General features: G+C 37.5%; 1 protein-coding gene across 1 annotated transcript in view; it reads right to left on the bottom strand.

The window, feature by feature from the left end:
* LOC106133118 (rootletin) overlaps positions 1–19,169 on the bottom strand; it is a 44,834-nt gene extending 25,665 nt beyond the window's left edge. The window contains exons 1-16 of the mRNA XM_060946391.1: positions 19,092–19,169; positions 17,135–17,233; positions 14,587–14,772; positions 13,862–14,076; positions 13,384–13,549; positions 12,828–13,037; positions 8,432–8,659; positions 7,971–8,110; positions 7,611–7,725; positions 6,669–6,905; positions 6,051–6,202; positions 5,474–5,619; positions 4,355–4,485; positions 2,991–3,187; positions 2,197–2,362; positions 1,198–1,387 (exon numbers count right to left, since the gene is read on the bottom strand). Coding sequence (XP_060802374.1) covers positions 1,198–1,387; positions 2,197–2,362; positions 2,991–3,187; positions 4,355–4,485; positions 5,474–5,619; positions 6,051–6,202; positions 6,669–6,905; positions 7,611–7,725; positions 7,971–8,110; positions 8,432–8,659; positions 12,828–13,037; positions 13,384–13,549; positions 13,862–14,076; positions 14,587–14,748 — 2,455 coding nt within the window. The 5' untranslated portion in view covers positions 14,749–14,772; positions 17,135–17,233; positions 19,092–19,169. The remainder of the gene's footprint in view (positions 1–1,197; positions 1,388–2,196; positions 2,363–2,990; positions 3,188–4,354; positions 4,486–5,473; positions 5,620–6,050; positions 6,203–6,668; positions 6,906–7,610; positions 7,726–7,970; positions 8,111–8,431; positions 8,660–12,827; positions 13,038–13,383; positions 13,550–13,861; positions 14,077–14,586; positions 14,773–17,134; positions 17,234–19,091) is intronic.
* Between the last annotated feature and the right edge of the window lie 5,418 nt (positions 19,170–24,587).

The following is a 24,587-nucleotide window of genomic DNA, read 5'->3' as shown; positions in this document are numbered from 1 at the left end:
GCTTCCAAAGCGCATGTGTAGAAGAAGCGGCGGAACAAACTACACTGCAGCATTTTCATCGGACGTCAATTTACAAATATAGATCTCTTAAATCTAAATCGTGGATATGAGCGTCGGAAGTCGAATCGGTAAGATGTTATGTTAAAATGTATAATGCGCAGAAAGGCACAGATTCAAATCCCACTTCGGCCATTTTCTATTTTCAAAGTTGTGTACATTAGTTTGAATACTAACCGATGCTCTTACGGTGAGGAACAACATTGTGAGAAAACCTGCACATTCAAGTAACAAAATGTGTAACCATATATACAATACGGGTTAGCTTTACCTGCAAAGGTTTCGGAACTCGCTTCGTGTAAAAACCTGACTCACCCAATCCAGGATCCATGGTCAAAGTCATACCCCGGACTAAATCCAAGAAGAAGAAGACACAAGATTATATTATACGTGAACTGTTAAATAGTTAGTGTTAAGTTAAAAATAAACTTTATTGCAATACTAATCCAATCGTCAACATGGAAAACAAATAGAAATTAATTTTAACTAATCTAATAAAATAAATAATTGAAACATTTGTAAAACAGTTAAAAAACATCAATTGATTGATTGATCTCTTGAAGTTGACCGGAAAAGATTGCATTAGCATCCGCTTTTGTATTATCTCTGTCTGTTTTGTATGTTTTATTTTTACTCTTTTTAGTTAGTTTTACTCTTATGGTGCAATAAAGAGTTTTATATAGAGGTGCCGTGTGGTTCCCGGCACCGGTACAAAAAAGAATAGGACCACTCCATCTCATTCTCATGGACGTCGTAAAAGGCGACTAAGGGATAGGCTTACAAACTTGAGATTCTTTTTTAGGCGATGGCCTAGCAACCTGTCACTATTTGAATCTCAATTCTATCATTAAGCCGAATAGCTGAGCGAGGCCTATCAGTCTTTTCAAGACCGTTGAATAGAATAGAATAGATTTATTTTCAAAATTGGATACAAGGTATCACTTATTGACGTCACATAACTTAAATCTAATTATAACTACTACCGCTTCCAAAGCGCATGTGTAGAAGAAGCGGCGGAACAAACTACACTGCAGCATTTTCATAGGACGTCAATTTTTGGTTGGCTCTGTCTACCCCACAAGGGATATGACCATATGTATGTATGTACCTATGTAAGAGTTTAATCTATCCATCTCTTACCCTTATAGTTCTCCTGCTGTACCAATGTCTCCTGCAACTCCTGTTCCAACTTGTTCCTCTTGTTGTCGGCGTCTTCCAACATGTTGGCTGTGTCGAACAGAACCGCTTCCAAAGCGTCCTTCTCTGAACGAACACCAGCCAACTGTTCTTGCAGGTGTTGCTTGTCTTTGTCAAGGCTGTCGATGAGGATCTAAGAAAAAAGTGTTAGTTATTATACATACATACATATAATCACGTCTATATCCCTTGCGGGGTAGACAGAGCCAACAGTCTTGTAAAGACTAATAGGCCACGTTCAGCTGTTCGGCTTTAAGATAGAATTTAGATTCAAATAGTGACAGGTTGCTAGCGCATCGCCTAAAAGAAGAATCCCAAGTTTATCAGCCTACCCCTTAGTCGCCTTTTAGTTATTATTTAACAGTTTTTTTTTTTTGTTGATTTGCCCAAGTTAATAATTTCTTATGTAGACATTAACATGACCTTCCGAAGCTCTGTTAATACGTCCTAAAGCCTAATCGGCTTACTCTATTAAACTATTTCAAATGAAACGATTGATATTCCTGCACTTGAGATGCAAGGACATAGGCTAATAATAAACTTGGGAATCATCTTTTTAGGCGATGGGCTACCAACCTGTCACAATTAAAATTTCAGTTCCATCTTAAAGCCATACAGCTGAACTAAGCCTTTCACTCTTTTTGAGACTGTTTGCTCTGTCTTCCCCGTAACGGATATAGACGTGACGTAACCCCAGGTCCCAAATCATTAGGCACGCTATTTTAGGAAAGAAAAAGAGGTGCCGTGTGGTTTCCGGCCTTTCGGTCTTTTCATGACTGCTGGCTCTGTCTACCCCGCAAGGGATATTTATATATAGATATATATATATATATACGTGTATATATGTATGTATATGGACGTGTATACATGTATGTATGTAGAAAAAGAGGGAGATATGGAAACAAGAAAGATAGGAGCGTAAAAGAAGAGTAAGGGACACACCTGTTTCTCCTCCCCGTCTTTGACGTGGTCTTCCAAAGCTCTGTTGATGCGACCTATGGTCTCGTTGGCTTGCTCCAAGCGCTGTTGGAGACGAATGATCTCTTCATTCAGCGTATCTTTCTTGCGGACCATAGCTGTCAATTGCGAACTGAGTTCACCACGCTCCCTGTGAAAATTATTACATTACAATGATATTATTTATTACTAGTTGTGCCCGCGACTTCGTCCGCGTCGAATAGTTATTTTGGGCATCATTGAAGCCCACAAAGATGAATAATTTCCCCGTTTTTCTTTTCACATTTTCTATCATTTCTTTGCTCCTTATAGTTTCAGCGTGATGTTATATAGCCTAAAGCCTTTCTCGATAAATGGTTTATTCAACGCAAAAATAATTTTTTAATTCGAACCAGTAGTTTCTGAGATTAGCGCGTTCAAACAAACAAACTCTTCAGCTTTATAATATAAGTATAGATGTACTTATTTTCGCGTACCCTATGAACTTCTATATACTTCACACAATATGTATCCAAAATTTTATAGATTTAGTTCAGTGGTTTTACTCTAAACGCCGAACTCATATCGACTTGGATAGGTAACAAGTATACTTATAAACGTCTGTACGAATTTTTCAACGCAGTAGTTTCAACCTGGCATTATCTGTGAGTCCATCATCATTAAGTCTCCGAAACCGAAAATAGTCCATATTACTCCAGTAATTTTCTCTTTGTAAAAATTTGCAAGGCTATATTAGAAGGATTTAAGAAACTTTACTTATAAAGCTACAATGACCTCACCTCATGACTTGTCTCAATTCCAACTCCACCTTCTCCCTTTCTCCCTCCAAGAACTTGATCTTCTCGTACAGCGACGCCTTGTCGGCTTCGAGTTCCATTCTATTCTGTTCCGCTGCGAGTAACTCTTTGCGAAGAGAGTTGAGGTCACCTTGTTGTTCTGAAGACTGGTTTGAAAGCGAAGACTTTTCATCTTCCAGCTTTAAAATAAATTTGAATATTAACTCCATTGTCCAGTAATCCAGTCCACTAGCATCTCATCCGCATGACCCAGACTGAACCATCTGGTAAAGGGTCAGGTCAAAAGTACCCGAAACCGCCGAGCTTGCATGAAGAGTTATGAATGTGGATGAAGCGAAGGAAGTGTGCAGGGATCGTGGCAAGTGAAAAGAGGTAGTCTCTGCCTACCCCTCCGGGAAAGAGGCGTGATTTTATGTATGTATATGTATGTATGACCCAGACCAAGTAAATCTCTCCCTGGCAATAATTTGGCGGCTGTGGAGGGCTGTCCGTTGGTGTATCCCAATGGTTCATCAAGGGACAGATCTCCATAGCTGCAGCCATTTCACTTTTGAACAAAAGGTACAAAGGGTATCTTTATGTTGGCTTCGGCCCCATGAACGCCTCCCAAATGACCGGGCCCCTATGGGCCCGTGCACATTTTACATGTACCAACATAATAATAATAAATAATATTAAATGTAGGTAGGTAGCAATCAACATCTTAATGGTAAGTATGTTGATGAGTCATAATTCTAAGAAAACACAAAACTGCTTATAATATGACGTCAGCCAACATAAACTAAAATATATTCTTTATGCCGTGTGGTTGCCGGCACCAATACAAAAAAGAATAGGACCACTCCATCTCTTTCCCATGGATGTCGTAAAAGGCGACTAAGGGATAGGCTTGCAAACTTGGGATTCTTTTTCAGGCGATGGGCTAGCAACCTGTCACTATTTGAATCTCAATTCTATCATTAAGCCAAATAGCTGAACGTGGCCATTCAGTCTTTTCAAGACTGTTGGCTCTGTCTACACCGCAAGGGATATAGACGTGACCATATGTATGAATGTATGTATTCTTTATGAATGAAAATCTAGACAAATCACCAAAACATAAAAATGTCGTTTGTAATACATTTTTAAAATTCAATGTTAAACCGTTTGTAAACCAATAAAGGATTAAAAAATAAGCCTATCCCATAGTCGCCTTTTACAACATCCATGACAAGTAAATATTATTAAGTATTATTATATATTATTATTAAATATGTATTATTATTATCATATAAATATATATTATTATTAAATATTCTTTTTACTATTTTATTATTGTATTAATTTATCACAAAAACCCAACTCACGTGCTTCACTTCGTCCTGGAGCTTTTTCTTCTCACACTCGAGGTTCCTCACGGCCGCCTCTAACTTCTCCACCAGATCTTGCAAATCCCCCCTCTCCATTATGATACGCTCCAATTCTATTTCCAACTCGTCTGAAGTGAAGAATTTCTTATAAATAATTTGACCCTTTTGCGAGAACAACTGGGTGGTTCCCAATTCTTTAAGATTGCATTAAAATACATACATTTATAATCACGTTTTTATCCCTAACGGAGTATATAGAGCCACGCTCAGCTGTATGGCTGTATAATACCTTAAATCCCTCAATCAGGGATTACAAAGCGTCTTACAAATATTTTTTTTAATGCCGCAAAGGCAAACATGTGATACTTGTAAAATGTAACAGCAAATTGTACTTACCATGTTTATGCAAATAAAGAAATATTATTAAATTATATTATAAAGCCGGACGCCATTCTATGATTCTCGTGCTTATATTGACGGCCTCTGTGGTAAAGCAGTAGTGCATTTGTCTGTGATACCGGCAGTCCCGGGTTCAAATCCCAGCCAGGGCATGATGAGAAACGAACTTTATATGATTTCTCTGGGGTCTTGAATGTTTATCTACATATATAAGTATTTAGTATCGTTGAGTTGGTATCTCGTAACTCAAGTCTCGAAATTACTTCGAGGGAATTAATAACAGACTAACCAAAGGAATTTATAAGGCAGAGCGGACTGTAAAAGTGGAACAGGAAGAATCATCATCGAACTTCAAGGACCAAATTCGAAATGTCTTTAAAAAAGGGAGATGTTAGGAGTACTTGTAATCGCCCAATTAACATGAAAAGAGTAATGAGTGTGGAGGAAGCGGGAGAGGTCTGTAAGTATCCTAGTAAGTGGAAATCCATAGTCTCTGCCTGCCTACCCCAATGGGAAACAGGCGTGATGGTATGTATGTATGTAACTCGTGTAATCTGTCCCGTATATATAAGTATATATTATTTTTAAGTCCGAGCGAAAAACCCAGAGGTCGCTCTACCTACATCAAAACAAAGGTGCCTCGTGGTAGATTTTTCTTAATTAATATTAAAAATCATCCCGATTGCCTCAGTGATAAATAAAATTTATTATACTCACTTCTATGTTTCTCCATCTGCGATATAATAGCGTCGGCCTCCATTTTCTGCTGTTCCAACAGATCTCTCGACAATGCAGTCTTGTTAAGTTCTTCTCGCACCGACACCAGTTCTGAACGAAGACGAGATGAACGCTCTTCTTCGGCTCTGTATTCAAAATTTCCTTAATGCAATTAGATAACGTACTATGTCGAAATGAGTAAATAATATAGACATAGCATGGAAAAATGTAACAAAAAATCTATTAAACTTGTATGGCGTAGTGATTCAAAATGAGCGTTCGATAAAAAGTTGATTACAATAAAGATCTTTAGTCTATTTAGTGTACAGAGATGTGTCTATGGACATTATTAAGTTGCGTATTTCACGGTTAAGTTTGCTGATCAACGTTTTTTTTTTAAATATATATAGCAAACATGAACGCGGCGAATTATGGGTAATTGCTTAATTCTTATTATTATAGAAAGATAAAAGATTTGGTCCTTCGAGCCGGACATCCAGCGATAAAAGAGGTGAAACTATCAACAAATGGAAATAAAGATATCGTTAACTATATTGATAGAAATAAAAATATTTACCTCAAAACAGATTCCCTGTTGGAACCCTCCCGGTGTAAGTGGTCCACTTCAGAGTTCAAGGCTCTCTTCTCAGTCTCCAAAGCTTCGATAGTTTTCTCCAGACGTGCATTTATCTTCTGCAATTTCTCGTAGTCCGATGTTAGTGATTCCACCTGAGAAATAATTTAATAAATATTTTTATTCCTTGTCCACATAAAAAGGATATGATGGTATTGATAAATGCAACATACATACATATAATCACGTCTATATCCCTTGCGGGGTAGACAGGGCCTACAGTCTTGCAAAGACTGATGGGCCACGTTCAGCTTTTTGGCTTTAAGATAGGATTGAGATTCAAATAGTGACAGGTTGCTAGCCCATCGCCTAAAAGAAGAATCCCAAGTTTATAAGCCTACCCCTTAGTCGGCTTTTACGACATCCATGGGAAAGAGATGGAGTGGTCCTATTCTTTTTTGTATTGGTGCCGGGAACCACACGGCTCAAGTAATTCAGATAAATTCAAGAAAACAATAAAAGCGATTCAACAACAGTTTTTAAGAAAAAGAAAATCATTTTTCTTTCTTGTTGCTGAAACGGCAAGTATGGAAACGTTTGAAAAAAAAATTCACCACTCACCATAGCATTAATTTCGACTCTATTCCTCTCCAGACCATTCTTATCTCCTCTCAGCGTTTCCAAAGTCTTCTGCATAGACTCCTTCTCGGAGACCAACTGGTTTATATCAGCATTGGCCTGGTCGAGTTTCCCTTGTAGATCCTGGACTTTGCTCTCCAAGGAGCCGATAGTAGTCTCAGCGGACTCGCATTGCTTGCGGCTCGTTTGGAGTTGTTCCCGACTATTTTGGAGTTTAACCTATTTATACAGAAATGATTTTATAAAGATTTGTTTTATAAGATGCTAGGAGACGCCCGCGGTTTCACGCACGTAAACGAAAAATCCCGTTAATTCCCATTCCCTCCAGTGATTTTTGTATCTCATTAGATATTTCTCATCAGACTGAAAACCTTTTCTAAGGCGTCGTTTCTATATTTATTATAAATGTATAAATTATTATATTTTAATATATTCAATGTAAGGACACATATTTGTGGCTGTACATTGAATATACTACTGTTTTATTATATGTATTGACTAGCTTCCCTGATCATCCCTAAGAAATTCTAGTAAAAAAGTAAGCAATATTAAGGTCTAGTCTAAAATTTGTTTGTTGTTGAGAAAATTTTCTCACTCATGAATATTTCTCTCAACATAGCGTATGGCCAGATATATTAAATGAAGCTTTTGGTCCTTCGGACTTGGGATCCGCAAAATACAACAAGCTTTGCTTTACGTGCTGTCAAAACATTTGGTAACTATTACTGGAGGTTACCTGTCCAACACTGATTTCTTTTTTAGTTCAAAATAAAGGCATGGACTTAACACTAAGCTATTTTACATTGCCGGTGTTCATTCCGTCGTAAACAACATTATAACAGGTCCATGAAGTGGTATAACACAACAAAAAACAATTGCATTGAAAACCTTCTCTAAAAATTCGGTTAAAATTAGTTTCCTTACTTGTAGCTCGTGTATTTGAATCTGGTACTTGTGCAGGGCGGCCTGCACTGCGGATATCGTGCTTTCGGCGAAGGCAGTCGCGTTTGCTGATTGCGGGATACTGCGTTTTGGTGATCTGCAAAAAAAAAATGATTTGACGATTAAAAAGTGACCAATACAGACTTGACATAAAAAAGGTCTACACGGGCAGCCTATTGCAGGTTGTGTGAAAATGCTCATTTACTTTCTTTATTCAAAACGGTGTCAGAAGTGGGATTCGAGGTTTGTGTAATGGTGGCAGAAGAGGGATTCAACTGGCATAAGAAGTGTGATTTGTGCATATTGGTAATAGAAAAGTATTTCAACTAAAGTCAACATTACCTATCAGCGAGGTGTATATGCGACGAAGGCATTATGTCGGACTCCGAGTCCTGTATGAGTGCCCGAGCCACGTCTTCCAAGGCGGCGCGCATCACTCCCGCGTCTGAACATTGAGCCTCCGCTATTTCGCAACGCTCCTCCTATAATAAGTATTAAAAAAATAAAGATTCTATAATTTTTTATTCAATATTGGATTAGGCATTTTGTTTGTAATGTATGTATTTTGCAGTACGCATGTGCACTGTATCGCACCACCAACTAAAAGTTTTTTCGTTTGGACAGCTGGTAGACTGGTAGAATACCAAATGGCAAGTCAGATATTGTGTATTTTTCTTTGCAATAAAGTTTAAAAAGATACATACAAAAAAAATGGCAAACAATGCTTTTACTTCAGCAAGAAATCTTAGACACTAATAGTTTTTGATTGTCTTGCTTTCTTTGTTTAAAAAATATTTACTTACCAATCCCTGCAACTCTCCAAGCAGACGCTGTATACGTGCGTCTCTTTCTCTCAACTCGGCCAAAGCGGTGTCCTTTTGAGAGGACATGTCTCTCAGTTCTACTCGTAGCGCTTCAAGACCGACGTTTGTCGACCCCTGACCACCTTGACCAAAGGTAGATGACGCCTGTCCAAAACCTGACGAGCCCTGGCCAAAGCCTGCCATCCCGGGAGCACCCATGGCGTCACCCTGTGAACGGGTAAAATAATAAAATGAAATTTATTTAAATTTTTATAACTATTTCAAATTCAATAGGCAGACTGTAAATGATACTTTTTATGCTGGAAAAAGGTTATATTTAAACGAAATCACATCAATGTCTTCTCTTCTAGTTTGTAAGCACTTACTGCAGGTCAATGACTGTCATCGCATTTTTAATGTTGTAAAAGTTTTCAGGCAGAAAACGCTCATAACATATCTGGTAACCACAGACTCAATAAAACCGAACATCCATCTCAGTTTGGTCCGAAGGTTCGACTGGCAGAGAATGCCTTGTGGCATTAAGTCCACCTGTTGTACATTTTACGTGCATAAAGTTTAAATAAATAAATAAATAAAAATAATAATTTTTTGGAAAACCTTCTTGGAACATCTGGGACGGAGCAACTGACTGGGGCTGAATATTTTCATAGTTCATGACCTAAACATGTTTGCCCTAGCAACAAGCGGCCTATAAAAAAAAAATCTTTTTTCAAGAAAGCAAAATAATTTTTTTTTTTTTTTATATATATATATATATTTGCGATCAGTGCATCCACTTTTAGCAAATGTGTTTTAGGCTCTTGACATTAGAGTGTATCCCCCAGTGAGGATATCTACTCATTCCGATTTATAGGATGTCTTTCCTCTTTAATCGCTTTGTATAGCTGCGGTTTGTGAGTTGCTGTGCAAGTATGTTTGGGTGCTTTACGAGCCTCTCCCGGTACCTCAGGCCGACATTTAGGAGTTCTTCCTTTATTGTAGTAATTTCCAGGTGTTCATGGATTTCTGCGTTCGTAACATACCAGGGCACGCCACTGATGTTTCTGAGTATTTTATTTTGCACTCTTTGCAGGCATGAGATATTGGAGTCAGAAGCACTACCCCAAAGTTGTAGTCCATAAGTCCAGATTGGTTTGAGAATTGTTTTATACACTAGGAGTTTGTTGTCTACTGATAGCTTGCTATTTCGCCCCAACAGCCAGTGGAAACTTCCATAGCGAATGTTTACTGCATCCCTCTTTTTTTTTATATGATCTTTCCATGTCAGTCGTCTGTCTAGGTGCAGTCCCAGATAGCGTACACTGTTGTGTTGTGGGAGTACAATATTTTCCAGTTTCACCTGAGGACAGTTGCCTTTTCGTAGTGTGAAGGTGACATGGGAAGACTTCGAAGCACTAGCTTTAATGCGCCACTTTTGCAACCAAGTTGTTGTCTCATCTAAGCCTTTTTGAAGTACTTGTGTCGCCATGGACGGATCTTTGTTACTTGCTAAAATAGCGGTGTCGTCAGCAAAAGTAGCTATTGTGGTGTCCTTTGTCTCAGGTAAATCACTAGTGAAGATTGTATATAGTGCTGGTCCCAGGACCGAGCCCTGTGGAACACCGGCCTGTATCTCATAAAAACCAGAGGTTGCTTCTTGTTCCTTAACTTGAAAGATGCGCTCTGTAAGATAAGATCTTAATATAAGGTAGTAGCTGTGTGGAAGATTACTTTTTATTTTGTACAGCAAGCCCTTGTGCCACACTTTGTCGAAAGCTTGCTGTATATCTAAAAATGCTGCAGAGCAGTACTCTTTTTCTTCCAGGCTTTTTCTGATTTTATCGCAGACTCTATGGACCTGCTCAATTGTTGAGTGTTGTTGTCTGAAGCCAAATTGATGACTTGGAATTGTGTTGCTACTTTCAAGTAGAGGTAGAATTCTCCTGAGCAGAAGTTTCTCGAAAACTTTTGATAGTATAGGAAGCAAGCTTATTGGTCTATATGAAGTAACTTTATCGGGAGGTTTGCCATCTTTATGAACAAGGATTATCTGTGACACTTTCCACAATCTGGGGAAGTACTGGACTCTGAGCATACCATTGTAAACGGAGGTTAAAAAGATTATAGCCTTTTTTGGCAGTTGTTTTAGGACCTGTTTGGTAATTAAGTCAAAACCAGGAGCTTTTCGGTCTTTCAGCTCCGACACAACGCTCCATACTTCGCGAGCAGTAACTGGTTTCGGTGGTTTATCCATCTGCAGGTCTTGGTTAAGGACCGTGTCAATGTGTCCTGACTCAAACTCTGTATCCTCCGTGTGATTAGGTGTAAACACCCCTGCTAGGTGCTTAGCAAATGTGTCTGCTTTTTCCTGTGATGTCCTTGCCCAGCCATTGCCACTTCGTATCGGAGGTTTTGCAATAGGTGGTCTTTCGTAATCCTTAGTGATCTTCCACAGTGAGTAGTCCGTAGCTTCCGTTGCCGTAAGAGCCTCAAGTTTTGCTTGGAATGTATCGTCATGCCATTTTTGGATCAAATGCTTGAGTACTGTGCCAGATTTATTAAATCGTGTTTTGTCCTCTTTTAGTCTGCTTTGATGCCATATTCGCCGCATTCGCCTCTTTTCTAGCACCGCCGACTTTATCTCTAAGGGATAGTTGGCGTCTTTGTTTTTATTTACTACCTCCGGAGTACTCAACCAGCATGCCTCCTGTATGAGTGTAGTAATATATTTGGTCGCGTTTTCAATATCATCAGGCGTTTTGAGAGCTATTTTCAGTTTTATGTTTTCTTCTATGTGTAGTCTGCATGCGTCCCAATCTGTATATTTATTACATAATGTTTCGGGTTTTTTCAACTCTATGATATTTGCGCTCAAAGTGAGTAACACTGGTGTATGGTCTGATGAGCCATCGTAGCAAGGCTCAGATTTGAAATAATGTTTTGATAGTCCCTTTGTGATGAAGAAATCAACTAGGTCTGGCAATTTGTTCTCATCACTGGGCCAGTATGTAGGTTCCAAAGAGGATATCGCACTGAGCTTATTTTTGTCTACACTCAGTTTTAGTTGTCTGCCTCTGGTACTGGTTAATCTTGATCCCCAGTATGTATTCTTTGCGTTCCAATCCCCTCCAGCAATGAAACGGCTACCTAAAGTGTTTAAGAAATGAGTAAAGTTTGTTTCGCTGATTTTGTGTTTCGGCGGGCAATACACTGCTGAAACAATAATTTTACCAGTTTTGTCTTCAATAGCTATGGAGGAAGCTTGGATGTGATCAGTTCTATAAGGTGGCATTTGGTGATGTTTTAGGCTGTTCTTAACAATCACTGCAGTACCACCATGTGCTGTGCCGTCGGGATGGTTAGTTGTGTAGCATTTATAGTTTGGGAATTTCATAGATGTTCTGGCAGTGCAGTGCGATTCTGAGACAAGCAATATATCTAGTTTGTGTTGAGTCAGCAGTAACTCTACTTCCTGGACATTAGGAGCAAGTCCATTGATGTTCCACGTTGCTAACCTTAATGAGGTCATTTTGTCAGTTTCTCAACTAGTTTAACTATGAGAACCATGAGGGAACTCATCTGTTGGAGGATTAAATCAAATTTTTCAGACTGTGCTATTAATAGTTGCTCTAATTTCAGGTTAGTATCAGGTATCTCTGTATTTTTGGGTGGTCGTTTTAATTTTTCCGCATATGTTTCGTTGGTGTTATTTTTTTTCAATGGTATTTGTTATCACATAATTTGTTTCTACCCCCTTTTCCTTAATTGATTTCGTTTGCATTTTTCTGGAACTTGGTATAGAATTTAATTTTCTTGCCAATATTTCTTTATAAACTTCACACCCCTTATAGTTGGCTGGATGTGGTCCATCACACAAAGCACACATTGCTGGCGTATTGCGGTCTCTTTTCTGGCAATCTGATGTTCTGTGGGACTGTCCACATTTCACGCAACGAAAAGGGCGCATACAGTAATTTTTGGTATGCCCATACTGCTGACACCTCTGACACTGTACAATTGTTTTCCTTTTTTTCGGTTCTTCTATAGTGATAGATTGGTGGTAGATATATTTGAGGTCCTTCACAGCCTTGTTGTTTGGTCCAGCAGTAAGGTTAGCAAAGAATGTTGAGGTAGGTCTCCTTTCGGGACCATACCTAGCATTTATAATCTCTCCTGCTACTTGGTTACCCGTTGCTTCCAGTTCCTCTTTTATTATACTTATAGGCGTGGTTGGATGGAGGTTCTTGATAACAATTCTAAATGATCTATTGTCTTTTGGGTTGAAGGTGTGTCCGATAAGGCCATTTTTTCTAACTAAGGTAATGAGTTTTTTATGTGTGTCTGTATCTATGGTACTTATTCTTAATTGGTTTTTGTTAAAATAAATGATACTAACCTTCATAGTCTGAGCAGCAAAAGCATTTATAGAATACCCGCTGAGCATGCCCAGTAGTTCCCGGGCTGAGGAGTCAAACTCATTCCTCACTCGATACAGGTCCCGCTCCGTAGATGACTGTAGCTCTGCGTACTGACGCTTGACGGAAACTACCTCTCGCCAGAGGCTGAGCAGACGATTGTGCTCGCTTGAGTAGTAGTCGTTGAAGGCCTGAGCAGTACAATACAATTTATGATTTAATTTATAGAGGTTATATGGCCTTGATAAGGTAAATCAACTGTAAATGTTTGATAAAAAAAATCCTTTCACATATGCCTTCAATAAAATATGATTTTTGGCAATGAATATAAAATTTTGATATAGAAACACAGCTATTAAGCTATGTTGACAGGTTGCTAACCCATCGTCTAAAAAAAAATCACAAGTTGTAAGCCTATCCCTTAGTCGCCTTTATACAACATCCATGGGAGATGGACTGGATATAATTTATTATGTATTTATTCTTCTCAGAATTCTGGCTCAGAAAAGAAAACATAGATTAGATATATGTATGAACCTGTTCTTCATCCTTCCACTCGTCCTCTTTGATAGTCATCTCGTCGCGCAAAGCCTCCCAGTCATTGGTCAGTTTCTGCAAGTCGCCAGTGAGGGCTTCGTTCAGCTGATGGGACTCCTCCAGTTGGTCACGGAGCAAGTTGTTCTGAGCCACCAGCTTCTCACATCTGATGAATTTATAACAAAAGATTCATCGAGGAACTGTATCTAAACTAGACATATTATTTACATATTTACCATTACTTACTTCCTACCCATTGCACTTACACCTATGGTACTATTTGTAGTTAAGATATTATCACTGTATGCCCTGGATTTATCCTCCATTGCTGGCTTTAAAACTGCAACCATGACTCGAGAGCAAAGACTTTACACAAATTAACTTCCATCTAACTTAGAATTTAACAACAAGTTTAAAAGGTGTTTTTTTCATATATCTAAGATGGGCTTTTTTAGCTGAGGGAATCCTTTTTACAGACCTGCGCTTCTCCTCATCCAGTCTCCTGAGCGCAGTTTCCAGGTCATTGATCCTTTCATCCTTCCGAGAGTCGATGCTGGAAGGGGTGGGCAGAGCGGCCGACGCCGGGAGGGCGATGCTAGTCTTGTCAGACGTGGGCCGGTACACGTCGCTCCGGGGGGTCGTCTCCAGCATATGGGACTCAAGCTCTGAGCATCGCTGCTTGTATTGAAGCACCTGAGTAGTAAATTAGAATGAGTTTGTTTAGTTAACTTGGAAGTTCTGGTTGCATGCGCAAATATTATTTAAAATTATTTTAATTTATTATATATATAAATTTTTTTACCTCATGTACCATCGGAACATACGGCAGAACATTTTGGTTAGTTTCCAAAATTAATAGTATGCTTAAATTCAGTTATATTTACTATGTTTTGTAGATAAAAAATTTGGTTTGCTTTTTTGTTTTGATTTTTCGCGTCATATTTACTAAAACTGACATTGATAATTTTATTTTGACGTTGACAGTTTTAGCGAATGAATTCTTTATGTAATGCCACATAAACACTGTGATTGTTTTAATGTTGTCAATACTTGTTAACGATTGTTTAAAACCAACAACTACTTATGTTTAAAAGTGCTATCTTTTTTGCCAACTCAAAGTTTTTTGAATGGTACAAATTGTTAACAATTTACATAGTTAACTAAATAGGTGCCTAAGTTTGAAAGTGGTAGTTAGGTAGGTACCTTTGCTTGAAGCCTAGACACCAAAGCAGCTTGCCCTTGCTGCGCGCGGCGGTAAGCATCCAGCCTGCGTTTATGGTCGGCTGCCTCGCCTGCCAAGCGCGCGCGCAGTTCCTCATTCTGCCTTCGGAGGTCGCTACTGACGCTGCCAACAGGTGAGTCCATTTCTGGAGGTGTCTCCAGGGACTTCTGCGAAATGGTTTTACAGTTAAGGCGATACATCATAGATTTTGGGTCATTTTCACTTGGTTTTTTCTCATAAAATATAACTTGCATCGTTTCAATATTTTTGGATATGAAAGTAAATATATTCAATTATATTTGTGGAAGATGAAAACACGATTGGAACAAAAATCCTCGATCAAAAAAATTCAGGAACACAAGTCTAGATTTCGATTATTTATCTCAAACTATAAGGATTTAAAATTTGAATTTTGTACCAAATTGAAGATCATTAAAAAATAATAACTTCTGGAAGATGAAATTTCGATTGGATGTTTTGTTTAGACGTAATTAAACTAAATAGATGAAAACAGGAATTAAAATTGTTGCGACAATAGTACTGGACAGTAGAGTGTTGACACTTTATCTCTGTCTCATTCCTACACGACCGGGTGGGATAAAGCGCTATCCTTTGTAAGCGTGCCTTCACTCCGCGGATCACATTCTCCGACGCAGGACCTGTGCCAATCGCTCCGAGCGTCGTTGAAAAATATTCTGCGAAGTATTTTATTTCCCACATTCATTTTGTTTGAATTTATTTCTGTACATAATTGTCAGCTCAGCTTATTGAATTGTGTCGTTGATCTCTGAATCTTACGCGTCGCTTTTCCGCCGGACGGGGTGATATTACGTAGGTATTTAGGATCGTGGATTTTGATACTTTTTTTTTTTTTGGTACTTTCTGAAATATTCCTATTATAGATAGTTTAGGTTAGTTTTTAATACAGTTTTTTTGTTTCGTTTAGTGTAAATAGGTGTATAATTTTACGTCATGATAGCATGTTAAATGTTAGCATGTTAAAAAAAAACCTTGAAAGAGCTTCCCATATGGGACAATTAAGATGGTGGGTACTAATTACACTTACTAATAGATAGACATATAGATGCCTACTGAGATTTTCTCCGCAAACACTGAAGGTGAAAAATATTTCATTTGATACCGGCTTGTGGCGGGGCGGCAGTAGGTTGATAGATAGATAAAACAACAACAAACAACAGCTCCGCCGCCGTCGGTTATACTGTCACTAGTTGTTGCCCTGGTCTTTGCCTACGGAAACAGTACTTTTTACTGCATGATTGTTCTGTCTTTTTCTATAGGTACTTACTCCTAGGTAACTGTATTATTCAGGGTACCTCCTCAGCTGCAAGACGTCGCAGGGTTTATTTTTCTTCGCTTTCTTCATTTGGCACGATCACAGTCATTATCCCATTATTTGATTGTTATTAATTTTTAGGAAAAATAAATTGTCTCCGATATCGTCGTTGACAATGTCCGAACAGAGAAGTGCGGATGGTGTGGAGTCGACAGTTGATATTATGGACTTAGATAGTCATGGCATTATTCCGACGCCGACATCAACGACAACCCAAGATAGAAAACCATATATAGAAAACCATAGGTTCCGTAGCCATTTGGCTACGGAACCCTAAAAATATATGATATACATTACTATGTAAATTACCTTTGATTGAACGAAATCGAATAAGTAATTACGAGTAGGTAGTTTTTTTAAAACCATTACAAACTTATTCATTTTATACAAAATTTTTGCATACATCCGCAACTATATCATTGCTTATAGGTAATGTAATTTAATATATGTATGTTTTTTTGTAAAATTATTTTATTGTATCAAAAACAATAAAATATTCTGATGCGGACTCCATTGCATTCGCAAACTTTATTCGGGTTACGTGAGGTCACGCGCCAGCGGCTATGGTGCGGCGGCGATCTAGCGGGGCAAGCTGGTCGGGGGTGAGCCCCGCGCGGGGTGAGCCTCTCGCCCGCATCGAGGTACATGTAATCTGAATGTAGCGCCTTAACGAAACGGTAGTACCTAATATTCCGTAAGGTCCGGTGGAATTAACTCTTCTTATATCTACATATATATAAATCTTATATGAAAGCATTTTTACAGGTACCTAGGAGTCTTAAAGAGATATTATTAAACGTTAGTCAAATCTTTTTTGGAAGGGGAATCATACCTAAATACATACATATAATCACGTCTATATCCCTTGCAGGGTAGACAGAGCCAACAGTCCTGAAGAGACTGAGAGGCCACGTTCAGCTGTTTGGCTTTTGATAGTATTGAAATTGAAAAAACAGGTTGCAAGCCCATCGCCTAAAATAAAAATCCCAAGTTTATAAGCCTTTTCCTTAGTAGCCTCTTACGACGTCCACGGGAAATGAGATGGAGTGGTCATATTCTTTTTTATATTGGTGCCAGGAACCACACGAATCAACACATATTAAATAGGTATCCAAATCTATTGGTAGCTTAATTTCGAACGTACGACCAATACTTACTATTCGAATATGACTCACCTCCTTCTTCAGACGTTGATGGGGAAGAGCGCTCGTAGGCCTTCTACCCACCGGAGCACGGGCGCTCCGCGGTGTGGTCAAGCCTTCCCTCGAAGGCAACTACAACAAAGAATAAAGGATACATACATACATACATAAAATCACGCCTCTTTCCCGGAAGGGTAGGCAGAGACTACCTCTTTCCACTTGCCACGATCTCTGCATACTTCCTTCGCTTCATCCACATTCATAACTCTCTTCATACAAGCTCGGCGGTTTCGGGTACTTTTGGTAAAAGGATCATTTTAAAAATATAGCGTTTGCAATTCCGTTACTGACGTTTATTCCTTAGGTACTCCATACTCAAAGAGAACTCATGGCTGCTAGACTAAGTACCTAAATGATACCGGCGACCCTGATATCATGGTAAATTATTCCAAAATATTATTCAATATACAGATTGCCATATGATACCATCCTTCGGTGTATGAGCATTAGCCATTATATTAAAAACTCAGAAGTCTTATGGTAGCAGTAGGTACGAGTACTACACCGCAGAAGTCGAATACTTTAACCACATAACCGGCGATCACAAAATCTCATTTGGCAAATTCACCTTCGAATTCCAAATGAAAATGATTTCCTAACACAACCAAGGCTATGTAAGTTTAGTAAAACCTGAAATGTAACTTTTTTCCTCGTCTTCCTTTTATGCTTGACTTCAAAGTAAAGATGGCGCGACGATTTGAACTCAAAGGACATTCCAAAATGCAAAAAGCTACTCACAAAAGGATAATTAAAACTATAACTAAGTACGACCTAAGAAACGCGTACTCAATATACGGCCGCCCCGTAAGCCTACATAGGGTAACTATGCTATCAGACTTAAGCATCTAATTACCACCCTATAATGCACCAGACCCCTTGCAAAGCCAACCTGTCTCTTTTCAACACGAAATAAATCATTTTCCTTCTCACGAAATTATTCCCCGTTTACATTTCGGTGCAATTAATGTAAAAAGATAATGAAACGATAATAGGTTAGGTATCTACCTCATGTAACTACGTACCTTAGTATGTTAACCCATTCTATATATACCTACAGAGGTTCTTACTTACCATCACCCAGTCAAGACTATATTAATCTAATGACAGCCTACTTGCTAGTCCGAATGTGAAAAAACATACCTAGGTAATATGGTACATACAGCTGCATGTCATCCCACGCATATTGTAAAAATCAAGAAAGGGAAAAAACTTTTAGAACAGTTGAGTTTGTAAGTAAGTATGTAGTTCTGTAGTATAAAAATTAAGATTCTTTTTTGTTTGCGATGGGCAGCCACCTGTCACTATTTCTGAATCTCAATTACGACTTTTGTGTCTCATAGCTCATGTAAGTTTTAAAGTTAAGAAGAAAGATGTTATTGGGTTTGTGTATTCAGAGATAAAGATTTGTTATCATATTTTATTAAACAAACATCCGCATCATCTTTAGTATAGGTACCTAACAGATACTACTTATAATAAAATAACTAATGTTAAGTTGACGCCTACTTACTTGAAACCCATTCAAGATTAATTAGAGACTTTATAATCAGTTAATTAATAATAAGGTTTGATAACATATATAATTACGTGTTTAAATTGTTGAAACTATCGATAGGTAGGTACCTAGACATTATTTTGTTAAACTCAAAACTTGTCATAATAAACTAAACAAACACCCAAAATAATAGTTAATCGGCAGTTTTATTCTGTTACTAGGCTAAAGTTGTCACATTCAGGCCCTATTACGTGGGGTTATACCCATTAGGTCACGTAACAGGTCAATTACCTGCACTAATGTATGAAAATAGCTACAAACAACGAAGTTAACCTTGCCTCGCTGTAACCTCTGTAAACAATGGCTTTTGCTTTCTTAAAACGACACTAGATTGTTACTTCAACTATTTTATTGTGATGTAAAATAAAGTCTTACCTATTCAGCAGTCTTAGAACACTGGATTCATAATTCACTAACTGATTTTACGTAAAAAATCCATTCTTTGTTATAGATAAACATCGTTGCTTAGTAACGCAATCACGATTATGGAAACTCATGTTGTATCAATATTAAATTTTACTGCTTAAAGCACCGGTTCTTTATAAATTTAAAGATTTAAAAAGATAGTAAGGATTTTTTTTTAATTTGTGTTTATTGATAAAGGTTGCACTTGTTTCACATTTTTATTTGTACAACTCCTGGCAGTTTCTTGTTAGCAAAAATATGACGATCGTATTTTTCAACGATATGTACATTTTATTTCGATTATTTTTGGATTTTTAGTTACAGGTTTTATTCTTGCTTATTCCATATAAGTATGTGTTATTGCGACAGGGGTTTTAGTAATACTGATTAAACATTTATTATCGAGGGTGTAACTCGGCAAATGTTTCGGTCGACTGGTCACCCCCCTCTTGAAAATATTATTTCGATACCGGCGTGAGGTGAGAAGCACCCGACAACCGAATTTATTTCATTAGACTATAGATTTAAGCACACCTGAGCTTTGAAAATTTATCGTACTAGAAATAAAAAAAAAACATCTCATGTAAAGCCAAGATTCTTGATCTATAGCGCTTACCTTAACTAGACCTAACTTCACTTTTATTATTTTAGTTAAAACATGTGGCTTATATTCACTTCCCATTGCAAATACTTCTATAAGTAAACAAAAACATTTTTAACTCCATTTTATTTGACTTTATATGTCCAATTTCGACTTCAATATTAAGTATGTGATATTTTAGGAACTTATATTAACCGAAAAAATGCGCCATACTTAGGTAGGTACTCCGTTTTCAATATTTTTCCCTTAAAGCTGAATACCATTAACATTCACTTAGTAATAATACTTAGCAACACATGTAATGGAACCCTTTTCTATTCGTATTAGAACTAGGTAACTATCTGATAATTTTTAATCTTATCCAAAGGTGTTTTGGATGTATTTTTAATTACAGTTGCGTAAATAAAATGGATGACATACATAGGTACATAAAACACGTTTCTTTCCTGGAGGGGTAGGCAGAGAGCACATACTTCCTCTTGCCACGATCCCTGCATACTCCTTTCGCTTCATTCATACATACCTACCTAAATTCACGTCTATATCCCTTGCGGGGTAGACACAGCCAACAGTCTTGAAAAAAGTGATGCGCCACTTTCAGCTGTTTAGCTTAACGTGACGTGATTATATGTAGGTATGTATCTCTTACTTCATTTCTAATCGCAAACGCTAAACCCACAAGAAAACAAGAGAGTACGTCACTGCTGTGGCGGGTTCAATGACTGATAACACAATCCCTACTGATAAAGCTCCTCCGGTTGAAATTATGATTGTGACAGTCGAAACATGCGTTAGATATCCATTATATCTAGTAATAGAATTATGAAACGTGGCTGGATTCATAAAAATAAAAATATTTTATTTTTAATTTATTTATTTATTTACAAATTGATGTATACAGAAAACATCGAGACTGATAAACACAAGAAACAAAATTAGGTAATTACAATGGTTCCGCTTATTTCAAAAGAAATCTTTTCCAGCAGACCCGAGATAGGAGACGATTATAGAGATTTATATATACTTATTTGAATGACCAACAGCAAATGTTACAGTCATAAAAAAATATTTGCACAGTATCTTACCATTAAATGATAAATTAAAAATAATACTTACAAACGAATGCGCATATCTTATCTGAATGTTTTTAATGCACTTTGCTGTGTCCCATTTTAATATTCACATTTCATTGTTTATATTTTTGTACGCTGTAATTATCGCATAACCTCGAAAAACGATTTCATAATTAAGTAAGTACTTACAGATTTGATAGAGTGTATGCTATTTAAGAGGTCAGCGCGTCCTTTTTATCGTAGTAAAGGTAGGTACAATCAGAAAGTGCCGTATGGTTCCCGGCACCAATACAAAAAAGAATAGGACCATCCATCCATCTCTTTCCCATGGATGTGGTAAAAGGCGACTAAGGGATAGGCTTACAAACATGGGATTCTCTTTTAGGCGATGGGCTAGCAACCTGTCACTATTTGAATCTCAATTCTATCATTAAGCCAAATAGCTGAACGTGGCCATTCAGTCTTTTCAAGACTATTGGCTCTGTCTACCCCGCAAGGGATATAGACGTGACCATATGTATGTATAATATGTATGTACAATCAGAAAAAAGGAAAAATATCGTGGTAATTTAACTTTTCAGGGAACATCAAGTAAGTACCTAATGCGTGTGGGGGGCACATTTTCAAATCCTACCTTTGCCATGTACTTGCATACATACATACATACATACATCACGTATGGTCATCACGGTCACGTCTATATCCCTTGCGGGGTAGACAGAGCCAACAGTCTTAAAAAGACTGAATGGCCACGTTCAGCTATTTGGCTTAATGATAGAATTGAGATTCAAATAGTGACAGGTTGCTAGGCCATCGCCTAAAAAAGAATCCCAAGTTTGTAAGCCTATCCCTTAGTCGCCTTTTACGACATCAATGGGAAAGAGATGGAGTGGTCCTATTCTTTTTTGTATTGGTGCCGGGAACCACATGTATTTACCAATGACTCTTTTCTGAGATATGTACCTACATTAGTTTGAGTGCTAACCGTTGCTCTTACGGTGAAGGAAAACGTCGTGAGGAAAATACTCATTCAGGCTACTAGTGTAAACATGATCCAATATTTGGGTAAGGTTCCCCTGTAAAGTCTGCGAAGATCAGGCAAGAGTCCTTTTACTAAAACCCGACTTGCCTGAGTTCGATGAGAGGAATTTTCACAAAAATAATAAGACCTTGCTGAAGATATTCTTATCAAAAATAATTACAGAACTCACTAACTAAAACTAAAAAATAGATAGTCATATCATGAAATAATAATTGCAACATCATCTAGTCAAAGAGATAAGATGAGAAATAAGATGTACTTACCTACTTAAGGTTTACCAACTTTTCCTAGTAAGTATCTACAAAATTTAATAAAAATTAGACCAACTTTTCGAAAGTTATCACGTTACAAACAAACATACATAAATATCTACAGTAGAAGTAAGAGTAAATATTTAAACTATTTTTGAAGAAATTTGAAACAAAGTGAACTCGAGTTTCAGGAGTAACATACATACATACATATGGTCACGTATATATCCCATGCGGGGTAGACAGAGCCAACAGTCTTGAAGACTAAATGGCCACATTCAGCTATTTAGCTTAATGATAGAATTGAGATTCAAATAGTGACAGGTTGCTAGCCCATCGCCTAAAAGAAGAATCCCAAGTTTATAAGCCTATCCCTTAGTCGCCTTTTACGACATCCATGGGAAAGAGATGGAGTGGTCCTATTCTTTTTTGTAGGTGCCGGGACCCACACGGCACAGGAGTAACATAGTGTTTTTTTTTATTTCTAGCCACAGCATTAATCCTAAGCAATAATATATAGCTAGACAGATATAATACCTTTATTGCACATAAAATTATAACAATAGATTTGTCCTAACCCTATATTAAGGTAATGTAGATACAAAAGGCTTATCGCATTATGAAATTTCTTCCAGGCAATAAAAATAACATACATGCATATAGTCACGTTTATATCCCTTACGGGGTTGACAGAGCCAGAACTCCCGAAAAGACTGAATGGCCACGTTCAGCTGCTTGGCATAATGATGAAATTGAGATCGACATAGTGACAGGTTGCTAGCCCATCGCCTAAAAAAAGGATCGCAATTTTATAAGCCTATCCCTTAGTCGCCTTTTACGACATCCATGGAAAAGAGATGGAGTGATCCTATTCTTTTTTGTATTGGTGCCGGGAACCACACGGCACAAAAAGAACAAAAAATACAATGTGCTCTTTGACTATAACTAAAGATTGTATTCTAAGCAATAAAAGAAGCTGACGTAAATCATTGGACCACCAGAGAACATTCGGTCATTGACACCTTTATTATCTTATCAAAATGTTATTGATTTCTAACTCTAAATATTATGAATAAAAAAAGGATGCGCGTGGAGATAAAATACATTTTTATTCATTAAACTTCGCAGTTATAGAATTATTTGGTCGCTCTCTTTTTCGTTGCCACATCGAATATAATCTACCAAATTATCTTTATTTTCCTTTCGGGAACACCATCCTACATATGTACTTTAAAACTTGTACATATTCTTGTTTTTTTTTTGTTTTGTAATGGTGTTTTTCGAATAAATTCTTTTTACTTTTTTTTTCATACTATTTTAAGTGTAAATGTCTATTAGTATATAACACTTCCACTGCTAAACCAACTGGGCCAATGTCGATAAAATGTTGTTCGAATATAGTTAATTATCTAAACCGAAATATAAGCTGATTTTTACTATAAATTTCCCGGAGAAAGTCTTATATTATATAAAAAATCTAATCGATTATTTAACATCGCCGTATTGATTATATTGATCATCCGATGCTAATGCTAAGTGATAGCATAGTCTAATCAATGTACAGAAATGAACTTTTGATATTGGACTTCGCTCCGATCACGAGCCAATTTTTTTTCGAAGGCGACGTGACTATTCACATTTTAATGTGTGATTGGCATTCTGAAGCAATATAAACCTATATGTATAGAAACGATATTTGGAAGATAGATCAATCTGAGTGATTTGGCCATTGATATATAAATCATGAATGGGCCTAGATTAGGTCCCTGCGGCGCACCAGTGTGAAATACTGTTTCAATTAATGATAAATATCATATCTATATGATGCAATCAAATGAGTACAATTCAGCATATACTCATATAACAAGCCCATCCCTTACGGAGTAGACAGAGCCAATAGTGCCGAAAACCCACGAATGCTACATAACTAGGCAAAAATGACTGCATGATTTGACATATACCCAACAATAATGAATTATAAGACCTGAAGACGAAGATTAAGGGAACTTGTTGAATTTTTGACCAGCATATTATCTACAATAGCTAAACCATAACCGCTGTTATAGCAAGTAACTAAACACACTGCAACACTCAATGGAACTGCTCAATTTAACCAAAACATCTTTAGTGTTGGAACGCAAATGTTTGAGAATTAAACTGTTAACGTATGAAATAACGCGATTGCTCTGATCAATTATATAACGCGAACGCGATCATTTTAATGACGCAATGTCCGATGTTTACTAATCATGTCAACAGCGAGTGCACCTAACGTACGAGTATCTAGATGGTGAACTTTGTATTTGTTGCTAGAAATGTAGACTTTGCCCTCAGCACCTATACTGCTTGCTTTCCTTATTAAAGTCAAGGATTAAACACAAAGTATGCCAAAGGATAAGTTTCGGTCTTTTTCAGTTTGAGAAAAATTCCTGATGAACATAGTGGTAGGTACAATTTATTGTGCTAACATCCGGAGGTCTCATTTCATAGATTTCAGCT

The sequence above is a fragment of the Amyelois transitella genome, chromosome 10 (genome assembly GCF_032362555.1).
Source record: "Amyelois transitella isolate CPQ chromosome 10, ilAmyTran1.1, whole genome shotgun sequence".
NCBI classification, from domain to species: Eukaryota; Metazoa; Arthropoda; class Insecta; order Lepidoptera; family Pyralidae; genus Amyelois; species Amyelois transitella.
This window is presented reverse-complemented; position numbering and strand designations above follow the sequence as displayed.